Source organism: Corvus moneduloides, chromosome 1 (genome assembly GCF_009650955.1).
Source record: "Corvus moneduloides isolate bCorMon1 chromosome 1, bCorMon1.pri, whole genome shotgun sequence".
NCBI lineage: Eukaryota > Metazoa > Chordata > Aves > Passeriformes > Corvidae > Corvus > Corvus moneduloides.
In genome coordinates, this window is record NC_045476.1 from 43,975,886 (window position 1) to 43,994,484 (window position 18,599).

The window sequence follows — 18,599 nt, forward strand, 5'->3', positions numbered from 1 at the left end:
CTCACGGGTAATGTAGTCCGGCGGGGCCGCGAGCTGCGCGTCCCTCCCCGCTCGGCCCGGCGCGGCCCGGCCCCCCCGCGCCCGCCAATGGGAGCCGGGGGCGGGGCCCGCGCGGGTCAATGGGGCCGGGCCGGACGCTCTGTCCAGGTGCGCGCTCGCGGCGGGGGGGGCGGCCTCGGGGGCGCGCTCTGGGGCCGGGGCGCGCTCTGGGGCCAGGGCATTGGGGCGCGGCCCGCCCGAGGGCTGGACCTGGGGCAGGGGCTTGGCGCGATGCGGCATCCCCTGAGACACCCCCTCCCCCCAACCCCCGTAAGAGCCCCAGGTTAGGGATTGGGGTGGGGACTTTGCTTAAAACCCTGAAAAGAAGCCTTTGAAAAAAGCTCTAAAATAATAATAATTTTTAAAATCGTAAGATTATGAAGAACGGCAGAGGGAGCTGGGTTTGTTTAGCCTGGAGGAGGCTCAGAGGGAACCTCATCCCTCTCTACAACTCTCTGAAAGGAGGCTGTAGTGAGGTGGGGGTCAGTCTCTTCTACTGTGACTGCAGTGAGAGGACCAGAGGAGATGGCCTTCAGCCGAGCCAGGGGACACTCAGATTAGGTATTAGAAGAAAAATTTTCACTGTTACAACAGTCAGGCATTGGAATAGGTTGCCCAGGCAGATTGTGGGGTCACCATCCCTGGAGGGGTTTAAAAGGCGTCTGGATCTGGTGCTGGATGATGTGGTTTAGTGGTTGCAGTGGTAGTTCTGGGTTGATGTTTGGACTGGATGTTCTTAAAGGTCTCTTCCAACCTGATGATTCAATTGTATTCTAAATAATAAACCCTAAGGGCAAAAACAAAACCCTAAAAACAATCCTAAAACCTTTTCAGTGGAGGATAGGGAGAGGGCACCATGGAGTCCCTGGTTCTGCAGGCTTTATGCACTGATCTGCTCCTGTCCCTGCTCCCATCCCTCCTGTATATGGCATGGCACAGGTTGGACGGGGTGTTGAGCAACCTGGTCTCATTGGTGGCATCCCTACCCATGGCAGGGGGCTGGAAGGAGAGGATCTTTAAACTACATTCCAACCCAAGCCATTCTATGATCCTGTGAGTTAGGCTTTCCCAGCCTGCAAGTCCTTTCTGCCTCCCTACCTGCGGCTGCGGGATGACCTTTCTGTTTTTCAGTGTATGCTTTTCAGAGCACCCTGGCTTGTGAAGCATTACCTGGTTAAACTGGAATTGAAGCAGGACAGTGCCAACCCCTCCTGGTCTAGAAAAGGTATTCTTCAGCTCTCTCTATGGGAAATGGCTCCAAAGAGCCAACTGAGTCAGGGCCTGCAGCCCTGCCATGGCTCACTGGCAGAGGGAAGTGCCCCTGGCTGCTGGATGCCTCCTGCTAGAACCAACCCCCACCCATCCAAACTGATTTAAAGCAGACTGAAAAAACCTGCTTCTGCATTTGCTTTCCTCTGCTTCTGCCTTTAATGCTCCTGTTTTGTAGTTCCTATTCTGTAAAAGCTACAAACTTTCTGTGAGTGAAATAAAAAGGAAGGAACCACCAGTTTCTCGCATTTCCAGAAGCCATCCTGGTACCATGAGATTCCATCAAGCCCACTGCAAGCCCAGGAAGCCCGATAACGCCGTGCACACACACGCCAACAAACACAGCCCCTGCCCCAGGGTGTGCATGCTCCAGCGCTCCCAGTCTCCCAGAGCCTGACAGGACAAGTGTCGAGGCTGCAGCCAAGCATCAGCACCACTGGCAGCAGCCTAAAACCTGAAAAAATGGCGTGGGAGGAAACTCTAGTCCTAAAAATATCAGTCGCTGGCGAGCGCTGGGAGGGAGCTGTGCCCCCGCTGCTTTGCGCTTTGCCTTGCGCCTTCCGTGGGCTTCGCTCCCGCAGGGTGCCCATCCCTGCGCCATGCCAGGCTAACAGCCTCCCGTGTCTGCACAGGGCTCCGCTGCGGAACCGGCCCTCGGCAAAGATGGGGAAGGGCTACAAGGTGGTGGTCTGTGGAATGGCCTCAGTGGGAAAGACTGCGATTTTGGAGCAGCTTCTCTATGGAAAGCATACTGTTGGTGAGACATTTTTACTTTTGGGGGGAGGTTGTTTCCTTTTCTAGCATCTTGTTCTGTGTGAGCCCCCAAACACCAATAATCGAGGACTGTGAACTGCGCTGAGGTGAAGGAGGAAATTAATGTGGTTTTGTGGCATCTCTTGGCTGTTCTTAAAATTCATAGTCCCTTACTTAAGGATTTTTAAAAGAGCCTTGGAGAAGAACCTGTTCTGTGATGTTCCCAGTAATAAAACACAAGAATGTTTAAAAAGAAACAAACACTGAAAGTAGGTGATGTGCCTCCTGCCTATTTACAAAAGAAACATCTCATTCCATGAAAGATGCCGTAGATGCCTGAAAAATAAATAGCTGTCACATGATGAGTGTAGACTCTGTTTAGACTTCTGTTTCATCTTCTTAAAGCTTTATTTTGCTTGGTCTTGGCTAACATTTAATCAAAGCTCTGGAAAGAAAAACAGCTCAGCTTTAGGTTCCACATTCTGTGCTGAGCTTCGAAGGCCAAGCGTCTCGGCTCTCTAAGAAATCCTCCTGTGGAAAACAGACTTGACAGAGGAACAGAGGATGCCTGATATTTGCTGTGCACAAAAGAAAGGGGACAAAGGCAAAGCTGGCATGTTTCCCTCTGTTTCCACATTTGGCTTTGAAACAAAGTGCAATGATCATCAGGCTGACAAATTATTCCTGCCTCACCTAGAAACAAGGGGTGGCACCAGGGCTTTGACTGATGTTTAGTCACTTTGCATTTTTTTCTTGAGCCGGTAAATTAGACGTGTGGATAAGTTGTTGGATAAACGTGAGGATTTCTAGGATGCTGCTTTGCAGCACTGCACCTTTAAAATGTGTGGATGGGAGGAATTTGCTGGCAAAGCGTGATACAGAACTGTGTGCTAATACCCGTGTTTAAAAGGAGGATTTCCTCTAATGTTGCAGCAACATCTGTTTCCAGCATCCTACCGAGAGCTAGGCACATAGCCCCGCGTAGCTTTCAACGTGAAGGTTGCAAAACCCGCAGGCTGAAGGTTTTTCCCTCTGCTACCAACCTGCCTCTCCTCTGTGCCGGGCTGGCTGACTGTCAGAGACACCCCAGCAGCATGAGCAAGGCCACGTTACTTAAATCGTATTGCCTTGCATTAATTCCTGCCTCCTATTAGCAAGCCAGGCAGGAAGGATATTTGGGTGTTGCTGATCAGAGGAGCTATTTATGGAGCCAGCCATGTACATGATTATACAGCGTCATGGACACTGGCTGACATAACCGGAGGGAGGCCTCGTGCCTGGGGTTTAGCCGTGGGTGTCCTTCTGTCACTCCCAAATGCTCTGCTCCAGCTTGGCCATTGAGCAATGTGGACCCCCTCCCCCAGCCCCCACCCTTAAAAAGATCAGTTTTCCTGGCCTGCAGCTCTGCTCTTATTTTTTTGAGTTACTGGTAAGGGAAGGAGCAGCTGATACCGGATGGAGAGTGCAAGGGGAGAAGGAAGAGGTAGTTTCCTGTTTTCTGTGATTTTGGTCAAATCTTATTCCTAAGACATTCAGAGAAAGAGGGCAAATAGCAGAGTCAAGATTAATAATTGAGAGTGTCATTAGGGAGCTGCTGCAGCCCCAAGAGATGAGTGCCCATGGCCCAGCAATTTTGATATCCCCTGCATAGGCCATCAGGCACATTCGGGGGGATGTACCGATAAGCTGGTGCTTTTTGCAGTCCTGCTGAGTGGTCACCATCCTCCCTGCCTCTTCCTCAGCATGTAGGCAGTTGTGGCAGAGGGTGCCTGGAGTATGGGCTGCTGGAAATGGTTCCCAGAAGACCTTCAGCTACTGTTCCACTCTGTATTGATTTAACTCCCGAATTGCAGAGGCAGGGTGCCATTGTGAGGATCTCGCTATGCAAGGACTGAGTTTGGGGAATGGCGAGTGTTAGACTGCTCCTTAGCTGAGCTGCTTGACTGCTCCTTAGCTGAGCTGCTATAAACTGCACAACGGTGCTACCATTGCAGGGGTGGCCCTTCCACACCTAAAACATGATTACAGGACCTTGATCCTCGTTTCCTAAAGCTTACGAGCTCCAGAAAGCTGACATGTACATCTTGGCTGCTGGCCTTTTTGGCTGGAGGCAAGAAAGGACTAGTGTGTTTGCTGAAAGCCTATCTGTTCAGAGCCAACCATCAAGGCAGCTCACCGGGCATGGCAACACGGACACAAGCTGTTTCAAAACCTGTGCTTCCTGACTGACGTCAGGAGCAGCTCTGCAGCCGCTCCAAGGGCCCGGGAGCCATGGGGAGGACAGCCGAGCCAACACAGGGAGTCATTCCGTTCCGATGGCAGGCACATCCTCCTCTCAGTGACAAGAGGCACGCTAGAACATGGTTGGAGGCTCAGAGCACGAGACCTGCTACCATACTGAGGTGTCGCAGCCACTGTCACGGGGGTCTCCTCCTGGCCGTAAATCAGCCATGAGTCTGTCAGTGCTCACGTGCCTCCTGTTGACTTTCCTGTAAAAAGGAGTGGTGGCACAGCTGGTGTCAGGGAAGTGATTAGAGTCCTTGGAGTTTTACACTGTTATGTAAAGCCCTTGGCTTTGAGCCCATGCTCCTGGCTGTGTGTTTGGTGATGGTGCTGTAAAGCCAGTTGCACTGTGTTTCTTTTCCTAGGAAAACATGCACCTTCAGGTCTCCCTGGCTTCTCATAGATTAAGTCTCTAAGTGCCAGTGTTACTTACATGGTCAGCAGCTAGCACTCTTGCAAAGGCACTAAGATTGCTTGAGGTCAAAGAGGAAGAAGTATTCAGGAAGGAGGAATACCCCAAAAAAGGAGTATGTGTCCCTGTAGCATGTGAGCAACAGTGTCTGGTATTGGATTTTGTGCTAGGCTTTAAACTGCAACAGAGTTTGCCTTGTGTCCCAAGATGGGAAAAGAGAGGATAAATAGACGAGAGACACTCTCAGAGCCATGGAAAATAATGTAGCTATTGCATGGCAGATACTCTTGCTAAACTAATACAAGGAATTAGAAAAAAACCAAAAGGAAATGTTTGAAATGGATGCAGATTTAGCTTTGTGGGGACTATATTGCCAGAGGTCAGGACAAATAGTTGTTAAGTTGCACATATTTATGTAGTACATATACAAGTACAGCAGTGTGCCCAGGTGGCCAAGAAGGCCAATGGCATCAGGAATGGTGAGACCAGCAGGACCAAGGCAGTGATCGTCCCCCTGTGCTCAGCACTGGTGAGGCAGCACCTTGAATCCTGTGTTCAGTTTTGGGCTCCTCTCTACAAGAAAGATACTGAGGGGCTGGAGTGTGTCCAGAGAAGGAAAATTGAGCAGGTGAAGGGAAGGGCCTGGTGCACTGCTCTGATGAGGAGCAGCTGAGGGAGCTGGGAGTGTTCAGCCCAGAGGAAAGGAGGCTCCAAAGGGGGACCTTATTGCTCTCTGCAGATACCTGACAGGAGGGCATAGCCAGGTGGGGGTCGGTCTCTTCTCCCAAGTAACAAGCAACAGGACAAGAGGAAATGGCCTCAAGTTATGCCAGGGGAGGTTTAGATTGGATATTAGGAAAAATTTCTTCACTGAAAGGGTGTTCAGCCATTGGAGCAGGCTGCCCAGGGAAGTGGTGGAATCACCATTCCTGAAGTGTTCAAAAACCATGTAGATACGGCGCTTGGGGACATGGTTGAGTGGGCTTGCCAGTGCTGGTTTAACAGTTTGGCTCGATGATCTTAGAAGTCTTTTTCAGCCTTAACTGTTCTATGATTCTGTGATTGCCTCGTACCTGGGATGATCTCTCTTTTTGTGACTTAAGTGTTGTGTTTGTCCAAATCCTCACCTTCTCTTGCTGTCCTGAAGAAAGAGGAGCCAGTCTTATCTCCTCAGTCATGAAAAAGGTCCTTGACTGGCAGCAGAAGATTGTCCCACTACATACCTGTGGTACCTGGCACTGCTTGGCCCGACCTCTCTTGACCAGGCTAGCAGGAGACTGGCTTAGCTTTGGCACAGGACATCTGTAAAGAGGATGGGTATTTTTCCTTAAACAGTGTTCCTGTTCAGTGATGGTGCAGACAGGAGTCTTCCTTCTGCCTTTAAAATATTTCTGGCCTCTCAGCCTATGCTAAAGCTTATCAGATCAACAGGAAGAGATGAGAACTCTCCGTTGCAGAAAACTTACCTCTGCCTCCTGGCTGTGTAAATATGGTCAGGTTATTCATAAGCAGCTACTTCAGATCCTCTTACTAGCTAGGAATGAAAACACCATATATTAGTGTGGCAGAAGCCATAATGAGAGAATTTGCCTCACTTGGTCCAGCTGGAGGGATTTGGGATTTTGGCTTACACACTTTGGACGTGCAGGCTAATTAACCTAATTATGTGTTCATAGAATCATAGAATGGTTTGTGTTGGAAGGGACCTTAAAGATCATCTCCTTCCAACCCCTTTGCCATGGGCAGAGACACCTTTTACATCTTCACTTTTTAAATTAAAACTACCTCGTGATAGAGGTGCAGTCAGCCTTGCATTTTAGAAACAGATGTAAATGGAACTGAATATTTGTAACTGAGGGTCACAACTTGGCTATTCGTTGGTGGGACCAGTACTTCCCTAGCAGTTAAATCTAAACAGATCAGCTCCTTTTGAGGTCTGTCCAGCTCTTTCCCAAGTCAGGGATCCTCTGATACACTGTCATTTGAGATATAAGTAAGCAAAGCCTGTTATTCTGCACTTCACAAACATAAGGAATAGCAGGCTTTAGGAGCTCTTTGCTGAATTCCTCTGGAAAAAGACAAAAAGAGATAACACAGGAGATTATCAGAAGTACTCAAGAAGACATAAAATTTGTACTGCATTAATGCTCGAGATCCAACTGGGAACTTTTGAAATTCCATCCCTCTTGAAATTTTGATTTACTTGGGTATTTGCAATCTATCTGCTCTGCCTAGCCTAAGTATGCAGTATTCATTAGTATATTGAGCCTTTTCTTTACTTCATTGGGAAGCCACAAGGGGTTGGAACAAAACCCAATTTATGACTGAGGCTTCCCATTGCAGTTCCTCTGTGGCAGCAGTCGGTAACAAACAAAGACCTTCCTGCCTCTCCTAAGATTTGCACCAGCTAAGTAGGTGCTAGAGAGTGGCATCACTTCTGTCTATTCCTCCTTTCCCTCTCCAACTTTTTTACGCTTTAGTTTTCAAAGGAAGCATGATATTGTGCACAATCCTGTTAGTTCCCCTTCACCCCTGTAACTTCTGAACCTGAAAGCTGGCCCACTGTAGTGCTCTGCTCCACAGAAAACCTACTCAAGCTGGCAGCAGTCTGCAGGTAAGTGACTTCCCAGCACAAGCTGCCCTTGCCCACCCAGGTAGAGAAGGTGGAAGGATGCCTGGGGGTGCCAGTGTAGGAAAGGAGAATCAGGATCTTTGTGGCAGGGAGGATGGGATGGTGCCAGCACCTTTCTAGGACACTGACTAGTGTTGCTACTCTTACAGCAACTTGCCTGACCCATGTTTGAATGGAGACCTAGGAAGTGTTTGAATGGGATGGTACTAACAAGAAGTGCAAACGTCATTGTTGGCAAGATGTGGCTAGTACGTGGTCGGGGCTTTAGGAGCAGGGCCTAGAATAAGGTGAGATAGGTATTTTTAAAAATTATCTGTGTTTACTAAGGAAACTACTTGCATATACTCCCTCCCCCAGTGCACGCAGGTGAAATTTCACCTCTGGAATCTGATACTGGTGGATAAATTTCAACTCTCTCCTAAGTGCCCCTCCTATTTGACATCAAAATTTGTTGCTCTATTCTGCTGAGTTAAGTCCCAGGTCTTAAATTTTCCTCCTCATTTTTAAATAAGATGTTAAAAGACATACTTTTCACTGCTGCTTTTAATGCCATTAGGAAGAGATTGTCTCAGGATAATGTGGATATATTAGAGGCTGTTGAATTATAGTGTAGCATTTAGAGGATGAAAAACTGTATAATATTATGTGTTGCTTTTTAAAAAGAAAACTTAGGTACTTATGGTTCCTTCCTTCTTGCCAAAGCTGTACTTACTGATGCTAGATATTTCCTTGACCTGTTTGTACAATGCAATGAGGCAGAGCAAGAATATAGTGCTGTGTTTAAACAACAGTGCTGTATCCAGAAAGGGCTCTGTTACTAGCTCCGTCTTTAAAAATGCCCCTTTAACACATTCTACAATCACACAGAATGCATTTGTGCTTCCTCTTTTTATTAACCTTTGCTTTGTCCTTCTGTTCGTAGTTTTGCTCCCACACATTACCGTGGCTATATTTGGAGGCAAGATAAGTTAAATCATTGGAAACCTAGTAAGAGTTTGATCTATGAAGACTGCACAGAGAGGGGCAAAAAGAACAGCTTGTGCCACTTTCCTGCACAGGAATGCTGCATACATCATATGAAACCATCAGCGTGGGTGGAATGCTTTAGCTTGTTTGTCAATGTGAAGTGTTTTGAATAGTGTCATTGAATATAGCAAAATCCTTATTTTCATAGGCCAGATAATCCCTCGTGTTTTCTTAAACAATGCACTAAAATGGTCCCTTTTTGGCAGACAAAGAGAATAAAGCAGGACTGATTATTGTAGTCCTGCAACAGCAAACAATTGTATATAGGAGTGCAGGGGAGGCAAAAACGTGAGTTGCAGAAGGTTTGTATGAATACTTAAAACCAGCTCCAGAAGTGGCCCACTATACATAGTGGGCTATACATATATACATATAGCTACATATATACATATATATATATATATACATATGTATATGTAGCTATATGTATATACATATATACATATAGCTACACTATACGTAGATTGTTTCGACCTGTAACCTTATGCACCTGCATCCAGGAGGAACACAAAGCTAACGTGATTTATGTGTTCTCAGGTTTGGCTTAGAAAACATAATTTTAATCAGTTCAAAGCAAGCTGCCTTGAATTACCTCACATTTACCTTGGGGAGAAGCAGAGGGGAGGAGGGCCAGTATGCAGATAAGGTGGAACAGGTGATACATATATGAAAGCTTGTTACCTTATGCATGCTCTTGCCTTGCAGTAAATGAACTTGCTCCTATTAGCAAATCTGAGTCATTTTAGATCCCTAGGGGATCGAAAAAGCTCACTGTGTATTTGAGTAAATAGAGTATGCAACTTTGTTTGCCTGCAAACATCCCCTTCCCTTTCTGGCTTATTTTCACTTATTGGCTAGTTGTACCACCAATACACATTCGTTTACAGAATTGTTCCTTTGGCTCCTGCTTCTGCAGTATGATCCAGCTCATTATGAGGCAAAGAAGTAGGCTTAAGATGTTAGCACTTGACTGTCTGGTGTTACCTGGCTGTTGTTCCAAAAGGGTATGTTTGGGCAGGCTCGTTTTGCAGCATGTTTGGCACAGAACTGGTACAACTGGGTGGTTGGAGTTTGGGAAACTTGGGAGGAGAGCATGTATCTTATCCTATTCTGAATGTACATGTTGTATAGATTAATTTTACAGGCATAATCATGTGCTTACATGTTAGTGTATTTACAGCGTCACTATTGGAAAGAGCTAGTGCAGTCATCTATGAATATAGCCCTCTATGGACATGCCAGGCAAGGTCAAGGCCTGGTCAAATCACTCTGTAAAACACTCACTGAAAGCTACTGTGGGGCACAATTCTGCTGCACTGCAAAGAATTCCTATAGTGGGGCTGTTCTTATAGCAGTGGAACGTTCCTGCTTGTTTTCAAACAGGCTTAGAAGAGGGTGCCACAATGGAAGATGTGTATTTGGCATCGGTGGAGACAGACCGAGGCGTGAAGGAACAGCTGCGGCTTTATGACACCAGGGGTCTGCAGGAGGGCGTGGAGCTGCCCAAGCACTATTTCTCTGTGGCTGACGGCTTCGTTCTGGTATATGCCGTGACCAGCCTCGAAGCCTTCCAAAGAGTCGAACTGCTCAAAAAGGAGATTGATGTCTTCAGAGACAAAAAGGAGGTAAATGCATGGTTGGCTAAATGCTGTGTCAGCGATAGGAAGTTAAGGTCACAAAGCCCAGCTTTTGTTTCTGTAAACGTTGTGTACAAAGGAAAATGGATGCACCCAGAGCCTTGGGCAACCCAGCAAAAAGGAGGCCTTCTCATGCCAGGGAAGCCTAATTCACATGCCATGCAGGTCATGCAAAAGAATGCTTTTTTTTTTCCTTGTCCTTATTTCCTCTACTACAGCTAAAATTCAGTCAGCTGAATGCACCAGCCAGGACACTTATGACTAATAAAACATATGGTCTACAGCAGTGCAGCTCATATGTTTTTTTAGATATTGTACAGGGGAAGTCAAGTGCATAGAATAATATAACGAAGGGCATTATCTTTGCTTGTTTTGTATTCATGTACTTGATGGCTTACAAACTAGTGTAATTGACAATGGGTCTCCCAGACATTAGTCAATTGGCAAAGCAGCTTTAATGTATTTTAACAACCATATTGAATCAATTCAATTGTGTGAAATGACGGCTCTATTTTCCCTTAGAAAGCAGCTAGTGTTTTCAGCTGACAGTGTTCCAGCTTAGCTAAACAAATATAACTTGCATGTGGCATTAGCATTATGGCTTTTCCTACAGTATCTTTATATTCTCGAATAGTTTTCCCTGTTAAATGTCTTCAGCCTACAGCTTTCCAAATGCCTGTTTTATGCTGTTTAAAAGAAAAAAAAAGAGCATGAAGAATTAATTGGATAATGGTAGGGAGAGACTTTGCAAAAATGTAACTTGTTTTGTACTGACAGCACAAGGGTGGAGGAAGGCAGGCTCGAGTGTGACGGCAGATGAATGTGCAGTCACAGGAGAGGTATGTTAGGTGGTAGGGCTGGTGTGAGCTGCAGACTGTCACGTATATCAGGGATACAGGAGTCAAGCATAACTGCCCTGCAGGGCAAGGAAAGGTGGACACGCAGGGAATTTTTCCCAGGCACTGTGTTTTGCAAGGGCCCTGATTTGTTACTATACAGCATGTTGTAATGCAGAGAGGGAGTCACAGTCCCAACAGGATCTGTGTCCTGCTCTTCTGTGTTACCCGGCAGAAATCTCCTCTCTCATTGCACAAAGGTGCTTTAGAAAACAGCCAGTTTGCTCATCCTTTTGGAGAGCTTAAAATTGTGATTTCGACTGAGGCTAACATAGTTAAAGTGGTGGCCACAATAAGATGGATAAAACAGTTTTCATTCCTGTGATTTCCATGAAAAATAGGCTTTGAGGTATACAAGGTGAGACTGGGAGTCCTACCTTAAGGTAACTGTTAATCAGCAGATTAATGATTCTATGACTTAAAGCCTGGGCTCTACTAGAATGAATTCTTTACTGAATTGGGGATGTGTCTCCACACAGGGTGCTTCTGAGCTGGCAGAACTTCAACTTGTTGAGCGGCACAGTCCCCTGTTGTGTGGCAGATGACAGAAAGCACTGATGTCTGGTTCCTTGCCTCTGCTGGCTGTGGGGGCTCTCCAGCACGCACCTTAAAGCCTGGCCAAATTTTACACTAAATAGAGGTTTTGTTCTGTTATACTGACAGAGCTTTGCCACAGCTAAAATTCAGCTGGAGCATGCATTAAATACACATGAAGATTATAGCTTCTTTCAAAGCCCTCACAGAGAGGAAAAAAAAACCCCTAAACAGCATTTTTCCAAACACCCTGGACTGCTGTAGAAAAGAAAGGAAACCTCAGACCTCACAGGAACAGGACAAACATCTCTAGCTGGAAAGAAGTAGAAGGCATCCTGGAGTGAGCCTGACGAACAGGAAAGAGCAAGCAGGTGTGGCCACAGCAAACGCCACAAATCAGCAAGAGAGGACTTTATCACTTGATCTTTGTCAAACCACTAGTGTAGAGATGAAAACAGAGTTTGACTAAGGACCTTGAACTAAAAATGTAGGCATGGTTTCCCCTAAGAGCTGGTGCTGGTAAAATATTTTTAGAAAACAGTGAACTTAAAATAAGGAGGAGCAGTAGCTTCACATAGCCAGCACTGCCTTTGGCACTTCTAAGAGCTGAAGTACTGGGAAGGCTTCATGTACTTACTGAGTTCAGCCACCCTGGGCTGTCTGGGTAATATACAAGTCACTTGATGGATCCTTACAACTGCAGATCTGAGTTGATACCGCTGTGCTGCTCTTCTTAGCTAACCAGCTGCTCTTGAAACTGCTCCCCAGAGGATGCTCCTGGTGCTTATCTGCCCCTTTCAGCAGACAGTCCCCTTCAGTCCTTCGGGTGGCTCTTGCTGCCTGGGGCTGGGAAGCCGGTGGGGCTGGGCTGGGAAAGGGGCCCCACAGCCCAGCCTGCCCAGGCTGCTGGCACGGTTGGCTTTATTTATGCTGCGGGATGGGGCTTGGGAAAGAAACAAACAGGGCAAAATCCACCACTATGGGGTCCAGGCTCTCTGCTGCTGTGCATTTTGTCATCTCTCAAGCATCCACTGCTCTGACCTACTCGGATGTCATGCTCTTATCATTTGTCCAGGGCAGCTCAATTGCCAAGTGGAGAATAGGGCTGTTTAACTTTGGATCTCTTAGGTATTGTTTCCCTTCAAGCAATCGTCGGGGGGTGGGAGTGGGGAGGCGAGAAGGGGAAGTCCTGCATATCCTATGAGGAAAACAAGCTTCCAACCCATAACTAGATGAGGCTAATTCATATCCCAGACCCTGATCTTCCAAACTACATGCAACTTACCTTGTGCCAGTGCTAAGTTACAGAACAAGTCTGAACTGTGTTGCTACTTGCCTGCTGTTTAAAAGGATTGTGAGTGGTGGATGGTTTTGGTATAAAACTCACCCTCTTGTTTGGTTTGTAGGTTACACTTATTGTCTTGGGAAACAAAACTGACCTCCTGGACCAAAGGCAAGTGGAAACAGAAGCAGCACAGCAATGGGCAAGGGCTGAGAAAGTGAGACTGTGGGAAGTGACTGTGACAGATCGGAAAACACTGCTTGAACCCTTCACCTTCTTAGCTAGCAAACTGTCCCAGTCCCAGAACAAATCAACATTTCCCTTGCCTGGAAGGAAGAGCAAAGGGAATAACTGTGATAACTAGACTAGCTTAGCATTGTCTCCTGCTGCCAGGTCACAGTCTAAGTCCTTTTTGTGCCATTTGCTTCTTGCAGTTTCACTTAAAGCAATAATATCATTCAGCAATAAAATCAGCAAGCTTATAGCTAAGAGGTATCCTTCCTTCCCATAGACTTGGCTTGAAAAAGCTGCTGGTGGTAAAAGTGTCAAAAAGCGCTTTATGAGAGTAGTTATTTTGCATCCAGGGCTATGGAGGAGGAAGGGATAGATGGATACCTCTCTAGCAGGGGCTTTTAGTATGCCTGGGTATAGCTATGTTGAGGGACAAATCAACAAGCTTACCAGTATATAATCCCCCTGCAGATCTATAGCCTGTAGTCACAAAAAGTATTAGCTGCAATAAAGCATTCAATTTGGAAAGGTGATATGTTTGAAATGGCAACAGTTCTTTTACCTTGACCTTAAACAGGGACATGGGGCTTTTTGATGCTTCAAGAGGCTGAGATCAGTGTTTCCTGTAGAAGGGTATGGGGCAGGAGGAACAATTACCAGATTTAGCCACTGATGTTCTGCTAGTGTCTGGAAGAAAAAAACCCCAACAAAATTATACAAAACCACCCCCCACATCTTCTGGGAAATACTAGAAGAGATCTACCCCAACACAAACCTTGTCAACAAAGTCTAGTAAGCAGTGCTTTCAGGTCCGGAATTCATGTGTAGAAACCAGAAATGCCCTCAGAGCACTCATTGATTGAACAACAACCTAAGGACAACATAGCTGTGGGTTTGTTCCAGCATGTCCACTACCAATCAGTCACATACCCATAGGTGGTAATTTTACTGAGAATTATATGGATCGATTTTGTACGCAGGAGGTCTTGCTGGGCTCTGCTTAGGGCACACTTTCCTGGCTGCTCAGCCAAGCTGCAGCAATCCACCCTCCCTAGGCCAGATAACAACTGGTACAAAGTGCTGTACTACTCTGCATGTGAGGGCTAAGGAGGGTAGGAGGCTGCCTTTTTCGGAGACATCCCTGTGGCAAATACCCAGAAATACCTGTACAAATGGCCCCAGTCTTAATGTGCTGCACATGGTCCAGCTGCAGGAGCGCAACTGCACGTGCTCTATTTGACCCAACACTGGCAAACCTGTGCTGCAGGAATCTGCTGTCCCAGGTCAGCTTGTCAGTAAACTGAACAAAAGGCGATATATAGTGACAGAATGAACAACTTTTCCCAGAGACAGCGGCCAGGTTTTGGCACCTAACAACCTCCTGTACTAATTGATTCTAGCTTGTCTTTGTATTTGAAGGCAAGAGCAGGAAGAGAGAGTGAAGTATGCAGTTTCTGTGTTTTCCACTAAATTAATGCTGTTTTGAACAAATACTGGGAATTTCACTGTGAATCAGCAAAACCACAAGCACTATTTGCACTGTCATACCATAACTGCTAAATAATGTGCTTAATGATCACAATTAAGCTTATAGTATTGCTCTTCCTGAATACTGATTAATAAAGTCTGTCAGCATTATTAATGTCAGAGCAGCAGTACACTTCACTAAAAATTAAGCAGGAATCCCTACCATTACAATGAAGGTAGACGAAACTGTTTATGTGCTTTGCTCAATATAGTTTGAATGGCTGTGGCCAAGGAGTAAGATAAGAGAGCAATTATGAATGAGCAAGCTCTTGTAATGCCCTGCTAGGAACATACAATTGTTTCCATTGCAACACTGCAGCTGAGTAAGCACTATAGCACGACCTCCCCCCACCTGGCCAGTAATAGTCACTGTCCTTGGGGATGCTGCAGGATGACACTCCCTCCTCACTCATTTCCTACGAACACACGTGTACTCCCGGCTTCTCCCTACCCAGAAGACTCCGTATCTGCATGCTTGGGAAGTGGAGGTGACTTCAGAGCAGCAGTGGTTCACCTCCTTGCTGCAACCCCTTACCAAGGAATGGGTCATGTTCCTCTTCTTCAGCTCTGCATAACCCTGCTTCTGGAAGGGACTTGAATCAGCCTTGGATCAATCAAAATAAGTGAAAACGTCTACTAACAGCACATCACTAAAGCTAACCCTTGAGCCAAGGGAGTGCAGGTTGACAAGTCAGAATGAACTTAAAATGCCTGGAGATGGAACAAACGGGGATGACTGGTTCCTGTCCAGCTCTGCATGCTGTAGACTCGGTGCCCATTATACTGCCAAGACTGATGTCACCTCTAGGCTGCCAGAGCTGTGCAGTGCAAGTGCAGCTTGCTCACTCACTCCCCTGGCCTCCCAGGACTCAGCAGTGTTTTAAGATAGACAAGAGAAAAAAGATCTTCTAAATGACTACAGCCATTTTTCCAAATAGGTTACATAAAGGCAAACACATTTTCTTTGATTTGGCTAAATTTAGAGTTTAGATAATTTGAGGCATTCAGATTAAAAAAATCACCACCCACTGTTCTCTTTCATAAACTTATTCTGATGTTTTTCTAAATACCGTAGTGTTTTACTGACAAGTGATGGAAAATGTAGTGTCTCCTCTGCAAACAATGTGCACACGGTGGCTGGTACTGAGTAAAAATGAAACTTGCTGTAGTAGTTTTACATAGGGTTAATAAGCAAAGTACAGAGTATAATGTAGTAGCTAACGGGCAGAACACCTATTTTGTTCTTACTGCTCCACTGACTCAAATGCTGTTCTAGGTCACGGGGATCACCTACCTTCTGCAAAACTGGAGTCCCTTCACAAGATAATGGAGAAAAATTATTATAAAGAAGAAAAACAAATTACTAAACTAAACCATCTTTCTCTGTTCCTCTTAAGCCATTACCCTGCTGAATCAACACCGTACAAATCAGTCACCCCCACCAGGTACAACAGTTAATTTGACATGTCCTGGTGGCACAAAGCAAGAAGCTGGCAAAAACCTATGAGATTAAGCCATTTACCTTTTTACTCAGTAGAGTAAAGACTACCAGAGATGCTCCTGGTGTGATGTAGCTACATACCAAATAGGCAAACAGCTGAGGGAGCTCATACACCAAAACATGTGCTGTGTCGAAAGACAGCAGTTCAGATGATCAGGGTAAGGTGCCACTACCCACAGCCACCCAGCAAAGGAAAGGACACCTCTAATTAACAGATTACTTTGGACCAAGTTAGATTTGCTCTGTATCTAGAAAGGAGGAGAAGTATGTAAATGAAATATATACAGAATTTATTTTAAAGTACCAAACCAAATCCAAGAGCGCAGATGACCACACAGCACTCATAAGAATGTTGCAAAGTGAAGCACTTGCCATGTGAAAATGAATCTGTGCTTCCGGCCTTTACCTTAAGGGAGTGGTCAGAAATGCCATATCCACAACTAACTGCCCTGTTGCTACATACCTCAATGTAAACACTATGTCTCTAGGAGATAATCTTTATAGGTAGTTAAAGGATCTACAGATTTAAGTCTCCTTTATACTCTTTTATGGTGTTGTCTGTTAGCTTACCAGGACACGATTCCTTCTCCTCTTCCAAGTGTGAATAGACCACTCCATCAGAAAAGCACCAAGACATTCTTTTCTTCCGCTTCTTTCCCTTCCAGATGGCTTACACTTTTCTGGTTGTACTTTCAAACAACATGCCAGTCCTGCAGAGGCAATGCTGTGAAAACTTAAGCTATAAAGTAACTATCATGGACTCTGTAGCAAGTTACCTCCTCATGGCCAGGTCCCTGCACAACACTTAGTGAACAGTTGTGAAGGTCTTACGCTGTCATTCATTGTATGGTTGTCTAGAACTGTCTTCCTAAAATAGCAGCAGTCAGAGCACTCACTTGCAGCTCTCCCTCGTCCTTAACCATAGCAGAAATTCTCCAAAGCGTACAGAGACATGGTTCTGGCAAGGGACAATGACAAAGCAAGGGACTAAGCAGAAATCTTTTCTTCTTCTTTTTTTTTTAAACATCTTTTTATTAGCACAGTAACAAATGCAGACTTAAGTAGCCCACAACATACAACCAATCCACTGAGTGACTCCTATTCCACACCTTACAGTTAAACAGCTTAAGGTATTTCACTACAGGTTACCGTAAGTCCTGATTAAACCCTTTATTCTTTTCACAAAGATAGATTGGCTTATAAAATAATACATTAACTACTTCTCATTTCATATATGAGGCCATATATCCACCTCTCCATATCACAGATCATGAGATGACAGTCTTTAAAAAGGATTTGTTAAATACCAATGTGCCCTCCATAGGGAAAAACAATCCAAACATCTTTTTACAAAAAAAAAAAAAAACCAACCCCGAAAAAAAAAGAAACTCAACCCAGAACAAAATAAATCCCTCAAACCCAAACAAAAAGCAAAAACAGTGTGTAGAGTCTTGAAAGGACTTTTACATAAACGTCAACCTATGTACCTGTACAAAATTAAGCTGTTTTAATCTTTTACATATTGCAAGCAAACGGAAAACCAAAGAAGTCTAAGAAGTTTACATTCTTCTCGGTACTATATGTGAGCTAATATTGCTGAACTAATTACAGTCTTAAAGTATGCTATTCCAAATCCTAGCTGTCTACTGTAGCAAGATACCTTAAGTTACAACAACAAAATCTTAGGAAATAAAAGACTGAATAAAATCTGTTATAGAAATACCCTACTCTTTACCAGCACCCTCCCTCCCCCCACCCCTTCAAAATCATAAGCAGCTCTTTCCATCACAGACAAATAATGTAAGAGTTTGACAAAAATCCAATTTATGTAGCATATCTTTTGGTCCATTGTCTGGCCATTCTGTCATGCTCTGCTCTGTTAGTCATATACTGAGTGGCAATGCTTCCAACCAGGGGGTCAGCTGAAAAGGAAACACACCGCTTATTCAGACAAGTTACCGAATAAAAACTTGTAAATAAAGCTCAAGTGTGAATTTAATACGAGGCAAACACACAGGTAAGGTACACTGTAACAATCTAAACATACTGAATTGATAATCTGTATCTTCTCTACTTTTGTGTTTTTATGGTGATGTACTAATCTGTAACTTAATAGAGTGAAATGCCAATAAAGTTTTAAGATGTTTAAGACACAGCACTGAGGGTTTTCACCAATTCATGCATTTCAGGTTTGTTTTATTCCTTCTAAGAGTGCCTGAGATGATCATGCTAAGTGTACTTGTAACAATATAAAGCTGCCTTCAAGGAAAGATCACATCTCAAGAAGGGGTTTAATTTTCCCAACAGGTTTACTACAGTGTGAAATCTGGCCTCTCATCGTTAGACACATAAAAATGCAACCTGTAAAATGACTTTGGAAATTAAGACATATTCCTCTTAACTAGTGTGGACAGCGGGTGGGTTAGAGCAGCAGTGATGACCACTTGTGGCATAGCTGGTCACTGGTTTTATATGGACAATGGAAAGTAAAAGGCCAACCCCCCTGTTTTTGGAACTGTGTTCATGGGTCTTCAAGCTCCATTACTGAATCACTGTAGCCCTACAGACCAGTGGAGA

At 45.1% G+C, this 18,599-nt stretch overlaps 2 protein-coding genes across 5 annotated transcripts in view; one reads left to right on the forward strand and one right to left on the reverse strand.

Annotated features, from left to right (window-relative positions):
- Positions 1-68: 68 nt before the first annotated feature.
- NKIRAS1 (NFKB inhibitor interacting Ras like 1) lies at positions 69-17,388 on the forward strand. Its single transcript, XM_032108201.1, has 5 exons — positions 69-147; positions 1,171-1,264; positions 1,941-2,065; positions 9,798-10,039; positions 12,888-17,388. The coding sequence occupies exons 3-5, from the start codon at positions 1,972-1,974 to the stop codon at positions 13,125-13,127; spliced, it is 576 nt and encodes a 191-aa protein (XP_031964092.1). The 5' UTR covers positions 69-147; positions 1,171-1,264; positions 1,941-1,971; the 3' UTR covers positions 13,128-17,388.
- The window catches only part of UBE2E1 (ubiquitin conjugating enzyme E2 E1), a 44,072-nt gene continuing 42,496 nt past the window's right edge, over positions 17,024-18,599 (reverse strand). For 3 of the 4 annotated variants that reach the window (XM_032108139.1, XM_032108132.1, XM_032108148.1), the window contains exon 6: positions 17,024-17,944. In XM_032108139.1, coding sequence (XP_031964030.1) covers positions 17,847-17,944 — 98 coding nt within the window. In that variant the 3' untranslated portion in view covers positions 17,024-17,846. The remainder of the gene's footprint in view (positions 17,945-18,599) is intronic. The other variant, XM_032108159.1, reaches the window with a different exon arrangement.

What these genes read in the sequence shown, in the direction of transcription:
- NKIRAS1 (XM_032108201.1), top strand. Translation starts at nt 1,972, where the DNA reads ATGGGGAAGGGCTACAAGGTGGTGGTCTGTGGAATGGCCTCAGTGGGA. An exon ending in CTATGGAAAGCATACTGTTG is followed by an intron (nt 2,066 to 9,797) that starts GTGAGACATTTT and finishes GTTTTCAAACAG; the next exon opens with GCTTAGAAGAGGGTGCCACA. An exon ending in TCTTCAGAGACAAAAAGGAG is followed by an intron (nt 10,040 to 12,887) that starts GTAAATGCATGG and finishes TTTGGTTTGTAG; the next exon opens with GTTACACTTATTGTCTTGGG.